The following is a 22,321-nucleotide window of genomic DNA, read 5'->3' on the forward strand; positions in this document are numbered from 1 at the left end:
GAAAAATGGCTGCATATACTGGAAATGACTTCCAAGTCATTTTCACATTTGGCAGGGCCACCTCCCCTTTGCTCCTCTGAGCCAATGTTATATTTTTTCTCCATATGAACCCGTTTTCTCCGGGCTACAGAGTCAAAGAGGGAGAGAGGTGAGCTTTTTTTTGTGTTGCTCTGTTGCGGTTTGTTGGAGATAATTTGTGCAGCTGTTGTTAAAAATGTGGATTGTTCCTCGCTGCTCGTAATGTATAACACCCATGAAGGTCCTCTGCACGCGGGGATTGGGTTCATCCACCTGCTCATGACAACAGGCGGAATATTCATGCCTTGGGATTTTGGGACGTATGTTTAAGGAGGAGATAACGCCCTCTCGTCTGGGCATTAACCTCAGGGTCAGGTGCCATCACCGCTGCCACGAGCCACAAGTCCAAATTAGTTCTAAATAATCGCTTACAGTTGTGGGTGTGCACTGTGCAGTAGTGTGTGTGTGTGGCTTAGGTTGCTGAGTGTGCAGTCTGTGAAACTTTAGCCCTGCTCCTTGATGTCCAGGCTACTTGTGCTGACTCTGCAACACGAGGAGACCACCTGGGACTGACCAGGGGTCTGTAGGAGCCACTGTCTTTGTTTTTCTTTGGTTCTCAGTTAGTCTCGGTATTCAATACCTGTGCGTTTCAAAACAGCCACGGAGCTGGTACATAAATCAGTGGTCATTTAGGTCAAAATGATGATGCAGCTCTTCTCCTCTTTGCAATGGTCAGCGCATGTTTGTCTGGTGGACTTTAAATTGAATTAAATCTAGTGTCGGATCATATTGTAATCAGGCTCCTTTAGTTTGCATTGGAAGTGCAAAGGTAATCCGCTGAGCTAACAGGGCGGAGTTGGAGTATTTTCTTTGACTGAGTGACACTTTAGATTTTAAATCCAGATTATGGTCTAAACTACAGTTTGTGTCTTTGTATCATTGTTTACATTTGATCTGTAGTCTTGGTTTGTAGACGTCATTGTGTTGACAATCATTGCATTCGCAAATTTCAAAAAGAAAAAGTGCATAGAAAAAAACAACTCAGTTTGATTGTCAAAAAATGAAAACACATCATCAGAGGCCTCCAAGCCATCCGGCGGGTCGCTTCCACTTCTTCTGTTGTTTACTGCTTTCTCAACTTCCCTGACCACATAATGTTGTTGTTGTCCGAGGCACACCTGTAATTTAGACTCTGACTAAACAGAAAATCAGGGAGAGTAGAAGATCCGGACCAAACGAGGTAGGTGTGAAAACTGTGAATGCCCCTGTTTAGAGTATACTCCATTAAATGTCAGTGAAATTCTCCATTTTCCACTGACGCAGCAACTGATAAAGACAACTGACAGTAATCTGGCTGAGTATCAAGGCCACAAGGCTGCAGGCTTCAGTTCTACAGCTGAAGCAGCAAGACGAGAAAAAGTAGAGCATGACCAATCTTCTATCATGTCAGCAAGCGGGGACAACAACGTCAAAGCATTCTCAGAATCCTCTGTGATCAGATTTCACGGTCCTGGACTCGGCAGCAGCAGCTCGGAGGCATGCACCTGAATTTCACATTAGGACCTGTCTGAATCAAAGGTGGATGAACTCGCCCCTAACTCCCCCTTAGAGCAGTTTGTTTTATTTATAGGAGCGGTCCAAGTTGTAGATTTTCCATTGTGGTGACTTGTGAGAACATTTGTTGTGTTTAAAGATTAAATTTCTGTTTCCCGCTGAAGATAAACAACACTGGGGCTTTTTTTTGGATTTCCCTCTGGAGGTTTGTGTCGTGGAAGCAACGTCCTCCTCCACTGCTTGGAAGTGAGAGTCTCCCCATCCCCCCCCCGATCCTGTTTGGATTCAGATAGAGACATGGGCTGTGGTACAACTGATGAAATTAAACAGATTTACTCAAACACAATGCACAGGTCCACAGTCCTGAGCTCAACAAAACAGGTGTCACATCGGAGACGGCTCTCTACTGCACAGGGCCGGCTTCGGATTTCAAAGGGAAGCCCTATCCCTGGGATCACAGGGCCGGGGATGACAGGGAGGATGTGAAGACATCAGGACAGTGACTAAGAGAACCATTTTTGGGCACGACTCTGCCCTGGGAAACTCTGGAGTACAGGGGTCCCGGGGATTAATCACTGTTTGTCCAAAGAGGAATAATATACACTGTGTCTCAAATGGAGAGACAATCCTTCTCAACTTATTTATTCTAAAACAAGTAGCCGCCGCAACAGTAAGGCAACTGCTCCCCCGAGATCTCTCAGCACCTTTCCTTGATTTGTTTTTAGCTATAAATGCTTATCTCATGTGACGTTACTTTTTTCTGTTTGGCAGGCATCAGCTTTAAATCTTGATTATTGGTGTTTTAACTCCATTGTTTCTGCATTCCTGACTTCCTCTGGTCTCATCACACTGTTTACCAGCTTAAAGTGGACCCGGAGCTCAGCCAGCAGACTGTCCAGATCTTTTTTTTCATGCTCTGGTTCTAGATTTGCTTTTCTCTTTCCTCACTCACTCTCGCTCCAGTCGTCCCTCTGCCATCTACACACTTACCGGCAAATACCAGCACAGAGAGGAAGAAAAAAAAAACAGACAACCCTTTCGAGCGTTCTCCAGGCAGTGACTCTCCAAAACCTCCACTGGCACACAGGAGTTGACTGCATAGTTTCCCCGATGCAAACCAGATGTGAAGCACTAATGTATGGCAGCGTGTTTTTTTGCTTCAAAGGAAGACAAATGTAGGCCAAAAATGTAGTTCCTCCGACCGTCCGCACAGAGGGATATAAAAATAAATGCACATTCATTCCGATCTTTCCCCCGTGGCGGCTGGGGACGGCACCGTGTGATTTGGAGTAATTGCGATGTTATTGTTTGGTGTCGGTGGAGTTCTGTGCAGCACTGGGCTGGAGACGGGGACAGAGGACAGTTCCGTGCATATATGGCGTCTTCCACCGCCGGCACGTCCTCACGTCCCACTGAGCCAAGTCCGTGTCAAGATTATAACAAATTTATGATTCGAGCAGAAAGCCACACACGTCAGCGGGAGACGTGCTGGGCCTCTGTTTATCTGTTGTACACAGAAACGACTGTAAAATCCTCTTTTAATAATTGAGTCCAGGAGGTTTGACGCACACGTCTTTCAGGCCAGCTTAGCCTTTCCTCTAATGCCACAGTTGTGAACCACACAACACATTCAAAGGCTAATATTAAAAGACATCAAGTCATATACCCACACTTGCACGGTCGTTAAAGTTGCCAAAAAGGGACAAATTACAAAGGCCGTGGGGACATTTGCCGCGGCAGGTAGTCATTTCCCTGCTTTGTGTTTATGATGCCGGCTTTGATTTGAGCCCAGTGTCGCCTCCCACTCCACACCAGCTGGTGTTTAAATGCTCAGGGACAATAACAGGTTAGCGCTGCAGTGTCTGGTCCTGCAGCCTCCGCTGAATCCTCGCGTCTGACCCCGGCTCCCACAGAGGAGCGCTCTCAGGTGCCCCCACGACAACCCCCCCCACCCACCGTGCCACAACTCGCTCTTCAAAGCGAGGCGGTGGAAGCGGCTTCCTGTGTAAACGCTCCCGTCGTGTCCCGAGAACGTGGGTGGGCCCGGCGTCTCCTCTGATGGAAGACAGGGGGGGAGATAGAAAAATGACAGCACTCATGTAAGAGCCACTGGTTGTTTACAAACAGCATCTGAACAGAGGCTGAATGGAGACCCCGTTGTGTAAACTGTGGTGACGGCAGATTGCTCAAACCCTCAGACATCATTCTTACGATAGCACTTGTGGTTCACTGGTTTAGAATCAGTCTCGCAACCAAGCTGAATACCAGGATTTAATTGTGATAGAAATGTATTGTACTAGATTGTTTACCAACCGCAAGTAAACAGGAGTTGTTGTTAACATTAGAATTGAAATGTTTTTTGTGTCAACATAACTTGAAGCTTGTCTAAATAGGCACAACTGCTTGTGAACGAGTCGTGCCATTATCTCTGCTTCATGAGCAATTTCCTCCTCATCCTGTGATAAGATTCATCGCCTCATGTGTGTCCTCACGATTACTGGACTTCATTTATCTGATCCAGCGAAAGCCGGTAACAGCAGCGCACCCAGCGTCTGACTAACACACAGCAAATAGATTCCAGGGTCAAGCCCCTGTGTTGTTTTATTGCAACCAGAATGGTTTCAACCACTTTTAGTCCATGAAAACAATTAGTCATGTTGATGGGATTTAGCTCTCAGAGTGATTAGTCTCAGAGAATATGTGGATCTGGAAGCTTTTCACAAAGGACGTGACCTCAGTCGCCTGTGACTTGAAGAGAAACATGAATATGAAACATCTGACACTGTGTCATAAACAGAAATGTTCTGAGGCATTAGAACAAGACTCTTGCAATTCATGCCTTGTTCCTTTTTGCATTAGTCACCAAATGGAAAGTCTTGCATGGTTGGAATAAAATAAGATCAGACGAGATCTCCATCATGCTCCTTTCAAGTGGCCACTGGACTGAGACACAAATGATTTTGGTCTCAAGTGTGTTTTGGACATTGTACTTTATTTTCGATAGGCTCAACCGGGCCCTCAAATGATATACTTTAGTGTCCTGTGCTGTACTTTTTTCCCCGTCCCAAGCCCGGCCAAGGAGCTTTACTGTGTCTGGAAGATGTCCATGCACCAGACAGAGAGAAATGTGATGATATGTGTTTATCCAAAAGCAGCCGTTTCACTTTTCCTCTAATTTGATCTAAGACGTGCTTTACTATAGGTTCACGTTTGAGATTGGTTTCGGTCTAAGGTCGTGCTCCAGCGTTCATTTACAGCTAAATGTCGCTGTTTTGTTTTTGTTGCTTTGTCTCATCCCATTGTTGTGTTTGATTTCCTTCTCTGCTCCTACATCCCTCTCTCTGGGACCTGAAGGGAAACAGTCCTGTGTGCTTGCAGGGGACAGAACACTCCTTCCTTCGGTTGTGTTAGTCTGTTTGCTGCCAAAAAATCCAGTTTGTTGAAGGTGATCGAGAGGCTTTTTTAGCGGCTACTTTTTTAAGTAAATACGACCTGACTCTTAACAGTAAAATCCACACTTGTTGAAGTATCCACTTGGACATAAAAGTACACATGTCACAGTGCACCTTTTAAACACAGGCCTAATAAAGAGAGCAGTTCCTCTCTTTGCTTTCTCTCTCTCTCTCTCTCTCTGTTTTTCTTTTTAGAAGACCTACAACAACATAGTGACAGCTTTTGTACAGTTTCCCATTTTCTCGATAAACTGAACCCTCTTAAAATCATCTGCCTCTCCAGATCGGGACAGTGTTCAGCCACCAGTCGTGTTTTGTTATCAGGCTGGATACAGTTGCACCACTTCCACTATTGACTTCTGTATGTTGGAGATATGGAGTCCTACAATAGTGTACACAGAAGATGTGTATTTTGTGTTTTAAAGTCACAGTACTCATACTTTGTGCTTAATCCTGAAACAAGTATACTATGTGTTCTGTTTACCTTTTGGGAACAAAATAAGTTATTCTGAATCGATTCACTTTGTAGAAGAGATTTACCAGGTGTCCATGAGGTAGAACGGGTCGGCCACTTACCAGAAATTAGGCCGATCCCTGTCTCCTGCAGTCCAAGGACCTTGGGCAAAACAATGAACCCTAAACTGCCCCTGATGACAGTGTGAAAATGATCTGTGAATCAAACAGAAGGGTGAATGTGACTTGTACAGTAAAGTAGTTTGAGTGGTCAAAGAGATGTAAAGTGTTTCAAATCACAGGTTTAATGTTAGAATTCTCTGTAGGAGAGTTAGGGATATCTGTACATTTACTTAAAACATGTGGGCACAACTGCATATAATGCATTGTCTGTCTGGTTGCACAGTTTGTGTGTTGGACTGCACACAGACGTGTCACATGTCTTTTTGCTTGTCCAGGACCCCTCTTCTGACATTTGTCAAGATGAACTCTCCCCTCTGCTAATGTTACATGTCAAGTGCTCTGTTTAGTCTCAGTAATAACAGATATTTTACAAGCAGATTCTCTCAACTGACGAGAGGGAAGAAGGGGAAGAGCTGCCATCTTGTACCAGGAAGGTTTCTGTGGACTGCTCAGTCGGAATCAAACAGAGCCTAAGCAAAGTTTGGGCTGGGGGATTAACAGACCTGCCCGTGGGACTGCACTGGACAGGGTATCTGCGAGCAACCAGGACTATGTCCCCCAGCAACAGCATACAGTCGGCTTGTTTGCATTGGTCAGAGGCTCAGTGGTGCCTCACAGCCGGCCCTGAACCCCACCCTCCTGTGCAGCCCTGGCATTCCTCTGTTATCGACAAGTCTCATGAAGTTAAAAGGTTCTTCACATCCCATGTTGTTTACGAGTTGTACGGAATGAGTAACACATGGAGGAGTTTGGTTTTCATTCATCTTTAGTTCTTCTTTAGAGCGGCAGTGGTTAGCAAAGTCTCTCCTGATTGGCCGGGATGTTTCTGTTGGAGTTTGTGTGAAGATGTTCTTTCTGCGTTACCGCAGGTTTTCTCCCGGTACTCCAGCTTCCTCCCACAGTCCAAAGACTTTTATACTGGGGTGAGGTTTTCAGGAGACTCCATATTGTTCATAGGCCAATGTTGGCCTGCTGGCAACCTGTGCAGGGTTTAACCCGCTTCTGGTCCAATGAGGTTGGCTCCAGCTCCCCCCTGTGACCCTCAGAGGATAAACTACAGTTAATGGATGGATTGAGCTCTTGGACAATCTAAAATTTTTACTTCTTTGTGGCAACAGCCTCAGTAAATCTTGATTTCCTTGTGAGCGTCGGCCAAAGCCAAATTGATTGATTATATTTGCAGCGTTTTGGCGAAAGGTTGGAATGAGAGGAATCACAGAACGCCCCAGCAGGAAGGGTTTTGTACTTTTAAGGCAATTTAGATTTTGAAATTTCTTTAGTGAAAGTGGAAAAAGTTTGTTGAGATGATAGAGCTGCAAGGGGAGTGAAAAGGGTTCATCCTCTGAGAACCATGAACATGCTCTGTGAAGCTCATGGACTTACATCTGGTTTAGAGATATACTTTGGTTTGAACAGATGAATTTCTGCAGAGTCACTCACACTGACCCATATAGCTGCATGTGATATATATATATATATATATATATATATATATATATATATTGTAGTCTATCATGTGAACTCCCTGTGGTGCTTTAAAGAGAATGAATCCACTGTTTCCAATATTAAACAACGATCCCTACTTTGTGCTGCAGTACCATAATTAAACTCTGTGTAATACATTTGGACGATTGCGCTGTGTGGAGTAAGTGGTGATTTCCTTGAAGCCCACTGTTTTCTCAGGGGGCTGAGTTCAGTCAGTCACAGCTTTGGTATTTGGGAACATTATTAACCCGGACTGGGGTTCTGAGTCACTGGGTCCTGGACAAGAAGGAGCTGGACCTTTGGTGAGAAGTGGACGTGTACAGTAGTAGATACAAAGCCCTGTGAGAACTGGCCTCGGGACCAGAGTTCACTGTGATCATCCAGATGATCCAAGTCTTTTTCCTCTGGTGGGTTTTGGGTCAGCGGTGTCTGCGAGCAGTCATGTCTTAGTCCGTCCCCCCAGGGGTCGGTGCACTGACGTCATGCTCCTCTCTGTGAGAGCCTGTATCATCTAGAGTTCATTCCAGGCTCTGCGTTGGCCGCTCAACAAACTGATACTCAGAGTGAATCTCTGTGAAATGTAAACCCCAAGACCTGGAAGTCGAGCCCTTTGTGTGATTGTTAAAGTAATTTGTATTCATGTATCAGGGTTTGAAGAGTTCACTGCACACTAGAGGATAATTGGGTTGATTTTGTTTCTCATTCACCGCTGCTGACAATAGTCTGAACAGATTATCTGCCCAAAGGATCCTCCTGCGAGAGGTGATCACAGATATTATCTTAGTTTTACTATCTGAAACAGAGACTCCCGGTTTTTTAATCCCAATTTTTGAAATAGCCAATGACGATGAGCTCAAAAGTCACAAATTATGATTCCCTCTCCAGTAGAAGGTCAGAGAATGTAAATATTACTACATTTCTAATGATCACTTGTTTCTAGCCTATACCTACAGCCCCATTACTAGACCAACAATTAACCTTTATTTCCAACTCTCCTCCAGCTCATGTTGCAAAATCTATAAGCCATGTTCTATCTTCTCAGCCATGACTTCATCTACAGCTCTCTTTTTCTTTTGTTCATTTTGTTTTTCAGCTCCAAACACAACACAAAAGTACAACCAGCTGACGATTACAGTCCGTCACCGTTTAGTTTCCCTCTAAAGTCACGCTTGATGACCTAAGTCCCAATCACCGCGCTGAAACCACACTAACAAGTGTGTGGTCCAGCGTCTTGACTGAATCATCTGGTGTGTATTTAAAATGAGTACTAAAAAGCTGTTAAATGCATCATTGTGTGTGTGGTCTGTCAAGATTTAAAAAAAATCCTCTCGGGTGCACGGAGCCTTTACCTGACTGCAATCAAACGAGTTATTCTAGCTCAGACCCACACGTCACTGGAGACCATTAAACACTTGTAGAGAGGAGAACCAGCCAAGGCTGCATGGGGCTTTAATGGCAGGGACGTGAGGCATCCAGGAAACACTGGGTGATCCATACCAGGTACAGGGATTTAGACAAGTCCGACATCTGCGGTCAGATATTCATCATCCTGTCGGAGCTCGCACTGTACTTTATTCCTTTATACCTTTCATGATCTACTCTCTACAGCCTCTCAGTAAAACTGGATATGTGGATTACACAAATGAGCCGTGGGAGGGTAATGAACAGCAGCCCGGTGTGCCTTGGAAATGAAAGCTGACGTCGGACGTCATAGCGCTGCCTTTCCCGGCTCCGTGAGTCATGCCCCGTCTCGTTCCCTCACCTGGCAACCGGGAGCAGCACATACCTGCCTGGCACTGCAGATAACATTAAGGTCACTGTGCTCGTTCTCAGCTGTACACTTAGCTGATCTAATCTCCACGCCGCGGTTAATGTGGGCTCATGGCGAACGTCACTGGAAGTCTCTGATGGACGGAGTGTCAAATGTGCAGAAATCGACTTAGACTTGCGCGTTCAGCACCGAGATCGCACACAGGTCAACCTGCGGCTGCTTGTTCTGATAGTTTGCCACAAGCCCCCAGATGGATACGATAATATTTGACATCCGATACTTAAGATGTATCCATTCAGTCATTAGCTGGAGAGTTATGGCAGGGCAGTGATGCAAGCCAGTGTATACACACACGGCTGTCCGGGCATGTACAGTTTTAAATTGATGTCTTTAAGTTTTTGAAGGTGTGTGGGGGGGGGGGGGGGCTGTGAGAGCACTCTCCGGTTTGGGGGGAGACGGTGCTGAACTTTCTCACCCCCGACTCATTAAGAGCTTGTGTCTCGCAAAAAAAGAAAAAAGGGCTGAGTCGGATGAAACTCGAGAGTCGGGGACGGAGTTTTCCTTCATGACAGATTTGGCTTTTACTCCTCGATCCTTTTTCTGTGTCACGTTTGTGCGTTTGTGCAGGAGTGTGTGTGCGTGTCTGCCCCTCGTGCTTACACATTCCGCTTGTGCTCTTGCAACGTGGATTGTGTGTGTGTGTGTGTCGATTGTGTAAATTTGATTATTATATAAGAGGTGATTATTGCTCCACGTTCTTTAACGGGAACACTCCTTCACGAAGCGAGGGAGGCCACTTGTTACTGAGTCACGTTCACAAACACCAGTACACAAATACTTCCCGGGGTTTCGGCATCAGTCCGTGCTTCACGCTTTACTCACAAACACATTCATGCCTCATAAATATTTACAGGTGCGTGCGTTGTGTGTGTGGACCTCACGTGATGGAACTCTCTCGCTTTTTCTTTTTTTTTTCCGTTGCCCCAAATCTCACGTCTGCAGATTCCGAGCGGTTGAAGGCGACAGGAAAAAAGAGTTGGGTTTGTTAGTGCAGGAGAATAAAGTGACAGCTCGCCCTCTTATCGCCTCCCTCTGCGTCCACCCGCACTTTCATCACACACCAGTAAAAAAAGTTAACAGGCATTCTGCACTCACTCTCAGGAATCTCTCTCTCTCGCTCTCTCTTTCTCTCCTGTCTTTCTCTCATTTTTCCACTTGCTCCCACTCGCACTGGGTGTTTTGTTTGAGCTCATCTTCTCCGCCGGTACAAGCCAAAAAAATATTTACAACATAAATATTGGCGGTGAGAGTCTATAGTGAACTGCCACACTGGAGAAAGGTGACTGGATCATTTCTCAAGGCTCTCCCTCCTCTTCTACGTTCTGCCTCCTCGCCTCTGTTTTTTCATTGTTTGATTTCCGATTGTTTTTTTAAAATGTCGCTGTCTTCCTTGTGTGTTCTAGACCTGCAGAGAATCTACAATGGCCGACCGTTTCGACTGCGTCAACTGCAAAGAGTCCCTGTACGGCCGCAAGTACATCCAGTCCGATGACAGCCCGTACTGCATCCCCTGCTACGACAGCCTGTTCTCCAACACGTGTGACGAGTGCAAGGAGCTGATCGCCCATGATGCAAGGGTAAGGAATCTCTTATAGCGTGATCAGACATGCAATCAGCGGTCTGTTGCACAATAACACTGTGAAGAAAGAGTTTCGTGCAGAGTTTCACATAAATTAATTGGAATTCCACATATCCCCTCAGTGTTTCGAAGAACTATACTAGCTTCACGTCATTTCTTCTATCATGTCTCGATGTGGCCTCCGGGAGCTACAGCAGGAGTTATGTCATGTTAATGATGCGTAATTCAAGGCAAATGAGCCGTGTCTATATATTCTGTGTGGCAAGACACAGTAAAGGCTAATTTAACTCACAATTACAGAGGCAATTTCCACTAAGTCCACATAAGCCAACGGGCTAGACTGTAAAAATGCTGCATGAGGGAACGTCTCCATCTCCCCCCCCTCAATCAAGTTAAAATTCAATCTTCGCTTAATGGAAAACACAAACACCGAGTGGATGATTTAAGTCTGAAATATGTGACTTGTTTGAGTTTACAGAACGAGGTGCGTGGAAGTTTACTTTGCTAATGTGGCCTGTGAGTCGTCAACATCCTCCAGGCCAGCGGAGGAGCCGGGACTTTTCTTGGCTCGCTCTCCCCTAGACATTCACTTCACTCCCATCCTTGTGAAATGTTTTTTTAAACAGAAGCATGGACATAAGTACAATACGTGCAGGCAGCCACATACTGACTGTGAGTGTGTGTTCACTTTACACTGGTCAGTTTGACCCAGGACAGTTCCATTACTCCCTGGTTGGTTGGATAAGTTCTTCCTGTGTTTGCTTCCTCTAGATCAGTGGTTCCCAAACTTTTTACAGTCTCGTACCCCTTCAGACATTCAATCTCCAGCTACGTACCCCCCCCCCCCCCCCCCCCCCCCCGACGCACGTATACAGCATATAACACTTGAAACTTTGAAATTGTCAGGGATTTCAGGACTTATAATAATCGTAGATGACAAAATAATGTCATCTACGAAATTCTTAAGGATCAATTAATCGATTGTCGATTAATTATGCCCATCCCTAGTTTTGACTAACGGTCACTAACCTACCTGTAACTTTTTTTGGCAGTGTAATTATTTTGCTGAATATGGGTATTTTTGGCAATGCAAGTTGGCTATTCAGACTATTTAATATTGCACGATTATTTATAGCTCAGTTTGAAAATGTAATGGGCTTTTTCACTTTGAAAACGCAGATAAAATGTTCTCCCCACGTACCCCCTGAACCACTTTGCGTACCCCTTGGGGTACATGTACCCCAGTTTGGGAACCGAGGCTCTAGATGACTGAGGTCTGAAGCCTTAAATGGCCACTGGGTATATAGGACTTGGGGCTATTTACTGACAAACATTTTTTTTCCATTAGTGTAATATCGCCTGAAAATTTAATATCTGTGTGTTTTTATCACTTTACAATGAGCCCTTCACACATCACTCGAATCCGAACAGGGCTTTTCATGTTGTATGTAACCTGAGGCCCCTGTAGGTTCTCCTGTAGGTTCTCCTGTAGGTTCTCCTGCACACCTTGACCTGGACATAGGGGTGTTCAATATGTAATTCCAAGGATACCTTCCAGTAAATCCTACACATTGAAACTTCCAAACGCAAAGATGAATATTTTTGAGTACACACAATTAAGGTGATTGCATTTCAGCAATGTATTTATAATTGTATGAAGTAACCTCGAGTGTTTCTCTTTGCGTTCTGCTGCCAGGAGCTCTTCTATGAGGACCGACACTATCACGAGCACTGCTTCCGCTGCTTCCGCTGCGACCGCTCTTTGGCGGACGAGCCGTTCACCAGCCAGGACGACGCCCTACTCTGCAACGACTGCTACTGTAACGAGTTCTCCTCCAAGTGTGTGGCCTGCGACAAGATCGTGATGCCAGGTAGGAAGGAGACAGGGGTCTGTACCTCCTCACAGGTTGTGTGACTTTTAGCAGGATTGTGTAAAAATGACTTAACTGATTTTTCTTGAAGCTTTGTGGAAGGAGCTGAAGAAGAACCCATTCACTTGTAGAGCGGATTCAAGACGAGGCGTTTTTATAATTTTTATGGATTTCTCTGGAAATAATGTCAAAATATTTGTGGGAAATAATCTTGTTTGTGAAGCCAACAATTATCCATGAATTGGTCAAATTTGGTGCATATGTGGATAATGATCAGGATATATATCTAATCTCAATGCATGTACTATACACTCGATCAGATATGTGCACTGCCTTCTAGTTTCAATTGTTCTGAATTACTTTTTTACTTTTTTTTTTCATAATTAAATGTCCTTTTTTACTAAAGAATCATTTTTCAGTTGAGGTTTGAGAAGTATGGTTCTTATAAAATGGCAGCAGATTAAAAATTTGATTAAATGAAACAGTGAGTGTCTTGTAACAAAAGTGAACTTGACATGTAACTTAACTTGACCCACTAAGCATCAGTCTTTTTGTCTCACGTTACATTTTCCATGTACGATACAAAATAAACATTCGAGATAGAAAGGTTAATGATTTGGAAAATGATGACATGGCAAACTCCATGAAGCAGGGACAGAGGGAAAGTATAGAGTAACAGATCGAGAAGATAAAGTGAGGAAAGAGGTTTTTAGAAAGAAAATTGGAGGAGAAGTGAGGAAGACGAGGGTCCACGATGGAGCAGCAGGGCTGAATGTGACCGAGTCTTTTCCAATCTGCTTGACTTGAATCCAGCGTGCATGAAGTCCATCTTTATTTCTACTGTAGATAGTTGTAGTAGAAGTAGATAGATTGTCAACAAGTGACTGGACGTGTTGATGATGTTTCTAACATGCGATGGACGCGAAACGGGAAGAATACAAAATATCTCAGGATGAAAAAGAGTGAAAACACATGTAGAAGATGCTGAAAAAGATTTGGAGCTGTTTGACGATAAGCATTGATGCCGTTGTTAATATGCTGTAAATGAAAACACTGCCCTGTCCACAGAGGAGTTTACACGTCATGTCCTGCCTCCTGCATGACCTGCTGAGGTGCTCCTTCCTCGCCTGAATGTTCCGGACACTTCAGACCCCAACAACCTCCTGCTGCATTGTTCGCATGTGAAAGGCAGAAGTCCAGAAAATGCCCAAACCCAGATTTCAGGACATTTTGACATTGGGCCCGACAGGAATCGTATATAGATGAACCCAGGAAGACTGAGATCCAGTTGTGTTGCATTTCTGAATAGCAAGAACTTTCCTCGAAACATAAAAAGTTCACATCTGAATTCACCGTTCTATCATTTCCATCATAGAAAACACACACACACACACACACACACACACACACACACACACACACACACACACTTAAAGCTCGTTAAATAACTGGGGCTGAAGAGGGTTTAAAGAACCTAACAGTAAAGTCATGTAAACAGATTCCTCGAAAGCTGCTTGGTTCCAAAGCTCCATCAGATCAAACTGTCGTGCACACGTTGTATTGTTCTTCAGATAATGATCATCTTCCTGTGTCGCTCACTTTCTATAGATAGTATAGAAAAGTAAAATGAAAACTGGGGAGAACTGAACTTCCATTGTTTGCAAAGTCTGTTTTCAGTGAAGAGACTTCCTCTTGTGAAACTCCTCTTAGTAATTAGAAGTCGTTTGTTTTTGGAGTTCATCTTGTTCATGCTAATCGGTCGCCGTTGAGCCCGTGCATTTCCTGTGAGCTTAGAACCTGGAATGCTTCTGAAGGGGATTTCTGTGTTTTTGATTAGAGACACCGCAGCACACGGCCTGGAGCGCTGAAACATTAGCAATCTGCAGACAGCACAAAGTACAAAATGTCAGCCCCCTCGCAAACCACTGCGTCACCATAGAATAAACCAACCAATCCAATAAAGAGCTCAACAGCGGAGGGGTAGGAGATGGATTGTCTTGTAAGGACTGCCGCCAGTTTCCTGCAGTGGGAAAGAAGCTTTGGGAGCCTGTGGTTCAGTACATGAGTTTCATAGTTCAGTAAAGTTACCAGCAAAAAATATAAAAATGGTTTTGTGAAGGACGATAAAAAAATTTCACAATAAACAGTTAAAGGTCATTCTGCTCTTTTCAGTCCGTCCTAATTCTGTCAACGTGATATCTCGAGGGAGTTTCTTCAAATTCTCTCAGACTCAAGTATGAACTTATTAGATATTAGTTGGTACTTATTCGATTTTGGAAAGTTCTAATGTCAAGATCACTTTGACTCGAGTCAGATAATAGATATAAAAAGAGACTTTGACTCCAGGCCCCGAAAAGTAAAGCTTATTCAGAAGTGCCTGTCACTTGTATTCTCTCCAATGACCAGCAGGGGGGGGGGGATTCTGCTCGTGGCTCAAAATTACACAAATTCTCTGTAAAGTTAATTTAGTAAATGATTGTTTCATTTATAGTAAATAGATGATAAAGCACAGTAGGCATCGGGATGTGGATACAGTGTGATTGACAGCTGGTACCATCCGTCGGGTGGACTTGGACTATGGGCAGAGAAGGTCTCTGGTTCGTCTCTGGTTCGACTCCACGGAGAGACAACAAAAGACGAACCTGGATTGATCTGTCCAAAAATCCAAGAGTCTCCCTACCCTGTCTAGTGCCCCTGAGCAAGGCACCTTACTCCCCCAACATCTGCTCCCCGAGCGCCTTACATGGTCGCTCACTGCTCTGTGTGTCCTGCACCAGATGGGTCAAAAGCAGAGATTAAATTTCCCTACCTGCATGAGTGTGCCTTTGCATGTCTGTGCATGTGTTTGGGACAAATAAATGCATCTTAAGTGCAGATGGGAGTTTAGTGTCCTTCAGCTCTCAGTCAGGCTCCTCCCCTTTCTCCTGCTATGTCGACTTTGCAAAAACAAAGATGGTGGTCAAAGGTTACGGTCACTGTTAACACCTGTCATCTCCCTTTCTCTCTGCCAGGCACCAGGAAGTTGGAGTACGGCGGCTCCACGTGGCACGAGGGCTGCTTCACCTGTCACAGCTGCGAGCAGCCGATCGGCTCCAAGTCCTTCATCCCCGACAAGGAGGAGCACTACTGTGTCTCCTGCTACGAGGACAAGTTCGCTCCTCGCTGCACGCGCTGTAAAAAGGTCAGCGCGGCTCTCAGCTGACAGTTCAATCCCCTCAGAAACCAAGTTAGAGAAACCATGAAAGAGAGACGAGCATTATCCCTGAAGTGATCGTCACCTGACCTCTGACCCGTGTCTTTTTTTTCAGACCCTGGCTAAAGGGGGTGTGACCTATCGGGAGGAGCCGTGGCACAAGGAGTGTTTCGTGTGCACCAGCTGTAAGACGCAGCTGGCGGGTCAACACTTCACCTCCCGAGACGACAGCCCTTACTGCCTCAAGTGCTTCGGCAGCCTGTACGCCAAGAAGTGCGAGGCCTGCAGCAAACCCATCACAGGCAAGACCACCTCATGGGATCATGTGCAAAGAACTCTGATAAATACCATAAAGATCAGCAGCCTCATGTTGGAATCTCCCCTGGGGGGCCTCAGTCAGAATATTCAGGATTTCACATTTGCAGAGGAAACTTTTAAGCAGTTAAATGATGATGCACACATTTTTTTACAGCTGAATTCCAGCAAACTGAAGAATATTAAACCTATTATTAAACGTAACCCCACATGCCTTGATATAGATTTTAATCTATTCCACTGTTTTTCTGTCCCAGGCTTCGGGGGAGGAAAGTACATCTCATTCGAGGATCGCCAGTGGCACCAGCCGTGTTTCTCCTGCTCCCAGTGCTCGGTGACTCTGGTGGGCGCCGGCTTCTTCCCCGACGGCGAGAGGATCCTCTGCCGCGAATGTAACACCAACCTATAGAGCAGCCCACTCACAGTGTACTCCCTCCTTTCGTCCTTCTGTCACAGCATTTCAAGAACCCCTAGGTCATTACCGAGGAAGGTAACACAGGCTGACTAATGCTGCCTCTCAGGTTGTTTTATACAAAGACGTCAGCCCCCTCACCGTCCCGTCTGGATCCAGTGGAACCAGTTCCAACCAGGAGCTGGTGTGTGAAACCCTGTGTGTTGCTGCTGCAGTGTTTCTGCAGTGAACACCATCGATTTCCTCTCTAACCAAAAACATAATTATTTTGTGCGACCAACTTTATGCTGTGCCTTAAAAATAACATGGCTTACATGTTACGACTTATCAAGCCAAAGAAAAATTCAAAGTGCTAGACACTTTGCAAATAAAAACACCCGATCCCTTCATATTTCATATAAATGTTTCACCACTTCAGGTAGAGGTCAGGCTCTGAAGAGAAGACACCGAACACTGATCCAGAACCGAATTCAAAACCTAACACTCTGTATTTTCTAACTATGTTGTAGTTACTGTTTTAATGCTCTTATAACTGCAGTTTTATGCATTTTGAATGTTGCTTTTTTTATTTGTATCTTTTTTGAGAATTGTGCGCCTGGCTTTGTGCGTCTTGAACGAGTTACTGTAGATAATGACATAGAAGGAGGTGTGACACTGTTGTTAGACCAATTTAAGAATGTGTCAGAAAGTAATAAAACAGTGAGACAGTTGTGATCAATGGAGTCATTTGCACTTTGGATTGGATTGTCTCTTGCCAACATGTTACGTGCACATAAACAACACAATTCAAGGACATGGCACGAGACACACAAAACCCCCTCTAATGTTATGTATCTGCTTGTGGAACTTTTCAATGACACTTATTTTACATAACGTTTCATCATATTTCATTTGTTGTAACAAATCTCTTTTTGTTTTATCACCTTTGCTCAAAGAGCCAGCGTTTATTACCCCAAAAAGAAGCTGAACTGAAAATGCATTACGGTTGTGTATTGCGTGTCTTCATCTGATACAGCAATTATTGTGTTACTGTTAACACTGTTGGTGTTTTGTTTTTCATTGTTAGTTTTTAACATGTATGTATAAAAAACAAAATATTAAAAAAAAGTATGTCATTATTTCAGCTTTGATGCTGGTGAGTCAGAGTTGGCGAAGATTAAGATAAAAAAAAATGAAAACTAAGCCATCGAGGCAAAAGCAGTATGAACCTAAACTGATTATTCAAACGACTAAATGCTATGGTCTTATTTGTGAAGTCTTATTAAATACATTTACAACGACTGATCTTTGCTGAGCACTTTTTTTTATACTCTGTGGTTAAAGTGAAGTATCCATTACTGGTTTATGAGCTCATAGCTTTCTGTGGACTTGTGTTTACTGTCTAAACCAGAGGAAACCCATCTGGTGCGTTCAAACAGTCTTTCGAGGAAAGATCTGTGTGTGTGTGTGCGTGTGTGTGTGTGTGTCTGTCTGTCTGTCTGTGTGTGCGTGTGTGCGTGTAAATCCTGCACGGGAAGGGCATGCAAGTATGAGAAAGTGTTGGAGAAAGAAACCATGTAAAAGAGTAAAAAAAGTGTGTGTCAGTGGGTTTAACATCTTTTTGTACACGTGCAACAGAGGAAAAGGGAATGAGCACATATCTGTGTGTGTGCGTTTGTGTTTGTGTGTCTGTTTAGACACACAAACACACAAAGTCCCATTATAAAAGCAAGTCCCCATAATGTAAATCATATCATAAGGTGATGTGTGTGTGTGTGTGTGTGTGTGTGTGTGTATGTGTGAAGAAGGGGGGCTGAATGTGTATTCATACACTGTTGTTTATGCTGAGTCGACTGTTTGATCGCCTTGATGAAACACACACACACACACACACACACACACGGCCAGATCCACTCTCCCTCTGCTCTGGTGAAATGTCCTCCTCCTCCCCGCCTCCGATTCAGATTTTTTCACCAAAAAAGGAAATGGAAAACTTGTAGCTGCATGGGGGAGGGAGGGAGGGAGGGAGAGAGAGAGGGAGGGAGGGAGGGAGGGAGGAAGGTGGGGGTTGACTGGTGGTGGAAGTGGGAGAGAGAAGAGTGTGGGAGAAAGAGTGAGAGAGAGAGGAGGGAGGATGTTCACATCTGGAGTTGCTCCATGGCACTTTCACTGGGGATAGGGGAAGTGTGTGTGTGGGGGGGGGGGGGGGTCTCCCTTTGGATTTATAGTGAGGAGTTGACGGGGGGGTGACAGCTCGCAGGACGAGTCGGAGGGAGGCAGCTCGATGGATCTCATGCTACACACACACACACACACTCTGAGATCAAGATACACTCTGACAGCTGTTACTAGTGTGTGTTTGTGTGTGTGTGTGTGTGTGTGTATGTGGTGGGGGGGGGGGGGGGGGGGGGGGGGTTGTGCTGTTTGCTGATATGAATGTTGTAGCTGCCCTCCAGTCAGGACTCCTTCTCTTCCCGTTTCTCCCTCTTTGACCCACTTCACCACCCAGTCAACCAGAATCCAGGCTGGGAGTGTGCACCCAGTAACTGAGCCCAGTTCACTCCCTCACAGACGCTTCACCGAAACATCCACCGTGCAAAAACAAACAGCGGGCCTTGTATTTAGAGTCGGAACACGACGGGTTGTTCTGTCGCGTGAGGCCGTCTGCCAGTCCTGTCATTTAGAACTTCACCCGAACAGAGAAACCTGCACAGCTCTGTATATTTATCTTTATTTGAAACTGAGCTGCTCTGTTGAACTTTCGTCTTTTCGGCCTGAATCACAAAGTGGGACTTTGCTGAAGGAAGCTAATAATAAGACAGGTTTGTTTTCACTGCTCATAAACTACAGGACGGATCAGCACGGAACCTGGTGGAAGGATGTGGTGTGAATCAGGAGAGAAGCCTTCAAATTTTGGTGTGGATCTGGATCAGGGGGTGGATCCACTTTCATTTTTTTAGCACTGCAAGATCGGGTGTTGAAAATCCGGCATTTTTCGTACGCTGATATATAAGAACTTTGGTGAAGACTCAAATGGAAATCTGGATTCTGTGGATTTGAAAATGGTTTGGGGCCTTAGTGGAGGTTATTAAATCAAAACATTTGCCAATTAGTGCTATGACGGTCCTTTACTTCACTTCAGTCAGACAACTCACGTTCGATCATGTAATATATTTATTACAACAGATTTAGTGTTTGGCGTCTAGGCTCCAACTTAATCACTCCCCCATATGATTACACAGGAATGATGGGAGTGATGAGCAAATACTTGTAACCCCCAGTTGGAGCCTACAGGTGGATGCTGGGGTGGTGGAGGGTTTGAAGCAACAGGTAGCAATGTCTCTCTGGTTTAATAGACCACCTGATAAGGAGGGTGTGTATTATAGATGGTTGTGGAGATTGAGGTATGTCACATGATGTATGTAATATGATTGGCGCAGCTCGAGTTGTCTGCCAGAACTAGCTCGCAGGCGTCGCCATATTTGTGTTCTGTTGTGTAGAGTGAATGTATATTGTCATTGTTCCTTAAACCTGTCACAGTATCTTTGGTTTAAGGTCAAGTCACTTAAATTCCAAGTTAACATTTCTCCGATCTTAACAGCAATCCTGCGTCACATTGTTCAGGAAGTCAGATTACAGCTGACCGATGAGCAGCAGCCAAGAGTTGGTTCAGTATCAGCAGACGACAGAGGCTGTTAGAATCATATTAAAAACAGGCTCGGGTCCCAACTTTTCTCTATCACTCCAAGATCTCTGCTCTCAGCCCGACACAAGTTATCAGAGAACGTTTATCCTCAGACACTAAAGTACATGAGATGTGATTAAAATGTTTGTCTACGAAGGTCCAGTCAGTTTAACAGACCTTCTTTTTGTGAGGAAATAGTTCCATTATCAAAAAGGCTGTGTATGGATCTATTGAAGGATTTACTCTATGGGCTCCCATTGAAAGAGCTTGAATATGAGCTCCTGTCATGATCAAACAGATGTTGTTACCTTTACGGTCTAAATATTTAAAAGTGCAAAGTATGTACATTATAAACATCTTTCACTGTAGTGGTTTGTATGAGATGTTATAAAGTAAAGTGCAGTGGCACATGAAGATTCAAGCAAGTAAAAAATGTGTACATCAGAAAGAAAGAAGGTTTTGACATAAACAGAAAAGTTATTTTCTGTTAAAAACTAGTTTAAAGTATTAATAGTATTAGTAGAGTGCCATGACCAGTGCAGTATTTTATGTGTGACTCCACTCACTGCAGCCTGTTGTGACCCTGAAACTGTTTTCTAGCTTCTATCCTATTATACAAACACAAATCAGATTTCCTCCCGAAATGATACAACAAAATAAAATCTGTTTAATTCATGTCATGCAAGTTCTGATTGAATTTATGGATTAATGCAAACTCAATCCATGTGTTTCTGCTCAGATTTACTAGAGAGACGCCAATTAGATGGAGCATCTCGGGCCGGGCAGAGCAAGGTCTGTTGCTCGTATTCAAATGGAGAATTTCGAGGTGCAGCTGTGGACAAATCGACAAAATCGACCTCCAGAGGTGGGAAGTCGAGTTTCATCAAATAAAAGTCAGAAATGTAAGAGGCAAATCTTGTTTTTCTGTCTCTTCCCGACTCTGAGACTTACACAGAGGTGCAGTAGAAGGCAGGTACAGACACACAGTACTAATACTCTGTGAGGTGACCAGGCTTTTCTTTGAATTGTTTCCTGTCCCATGTTAAATCCTGGGAACATGAGAAGAGCCGTTAAAGCGTGTCGGAGGCAGAATCAATAAAAGGTGTTCAGGTGTCAAACACAAAATACTGGTCCCACATCTCACAAGTAACAACAACATGTACAAATCAAAAGAGACAAAATTACAGTTAAAGGACAAAAACTCATCTCAGGATAAAGCAACAAAAATCTATATGCACATCGTTACCCTATGATGTGACTTCCCCCCTGAGACTGCTTCTTTCAATCAGCAGCAGCCAATTACACCATCATCGCTAGCCACGCCCCTCCTGGACACAGGAAGGTGAATGTTTCTTTTATTATAATGTTGTTTTAATTAACCTTTATTTTTAAGTTATCTATTAGAACCAACTTTTAAAATGTCTGCGCTGGCCCTTGTCCCCAAACGTACATGTGGCACCTTGATGGAAACCCGACCAACAAAGTAAATCAAATAAGGATTTACATGGTTCCTACCAGTGACATCACTGCTGATGTCACCAGAGGTATAACTACAGGAAGTGCTGGGCCACTTCCTCCTCAGGTTCCTGCAACACATGGTGTGGATGGTAAGTGCCAAAGAAATAGAGATGAACTAAAAACCAATAAATACAAACTTAACTTAACTCTTCTCGACTGGTTTGAATTAATCCTGATGGTTTGTGGAAGCAGGATCCTGTAGGTTCACGCTCTGTGTCTTTGGGAGATTGTTTGTTTTTAGTCTTATTTAGTCAAATAAGTTAACACAGGGTCAAAGGTGCTGCACCACAAGGGACAGGTCAGCTCAAAGATGCAATAAGAGCAATGTCAGGAATTTAAATAAAGTTTATATTGTACTATAAAGTGTATACTATACACATGAGATGATGCAATTGTCAAGCCAAAGTGAAAACTCTGTGTCCATCGTATATTTGTCCTCAAATCCCCATTCTAGTTTTATCCTGATTTTAATGGCTCTTGCATTTGGCTCTGTTTGGTTTAATCTCATTACTCCTGCATTGATTTTAATTTTTTTCCTCTTGCAACCTATTTATTTTATGTAAACTTGTTTGTTCAGACTCTGCATCAATGTAACGATTGTCTTTAAATTGCCTTAACTTGTATTTTTCCTCTGAAATAAATGTGCTTGTTGTTGATCATCTGTTATTGGCTCTTTCATCCAGCCCCATAACCAAGAACAATAATTGAGTTTATGGTCGAGATAATGAATGAATGAACCTTCCTCCTGTTTTGCTTCAGCCGAAGATGGAGGCAGATGTAATGAGATCAGGCT

General features: G+C 44.1%; 1 protein-coding gene across 1 annotated transcript in view; it reads left to right on the forward strand.

The window, feature by feature from the left end:
* Positions 1–16,496, forward strand: part of fhl3a (four and a half LIM domains 3a) — a 28,161-nt gene extending 11,665 nt beyond the window's left edge. Inside the window, exons 2-6 of the mRNA XM_053432696.1 lie at positions 10,380–10,553; positions 12,252–12,426; positions 15,438–15,607; positions 15,735–15,921; positions 16,192–16,496. Of these exons, the coding sequence (XP_053288671.1) occupies positions 10,398–10,553; positions 12,252–12,426; positions 15,438–15,607; positions 15,735–15,921; positions 16,192–16,343 (840 nt within the window). The 5' untranslated portion in view covers positions 10,380–10,397 and the 3' untranslated portion in view covers positions 16,344–16,496. The remainder of the gene's footprint in view (positions 1–10,379; positions 10,554–12,251; positions 12,427–15,437; positions 15,608–15,734; positions 15,922–16,191) is intronic.
* The last annotated feature ends 5,825 nt before the right edge of the window (positions 16,497–22,321 follow it).

The sequence above is a fragment of the Pleuronectes platessa genome, chromosome 10 (genome assembly GCF_947347685.1).
Source record: "Pleuronectes platessa chromosome 10, fPlePla1.1, whole genome shotgun sequence".
NCBI classification, from domain to species: domain Eukaryota; kingdom Metazoa; phylum Chordata; class Actinopteri; order Pleuronectiformes; family Pleuronectidae; genus Pleuronectes; species Pleuronectes platessa.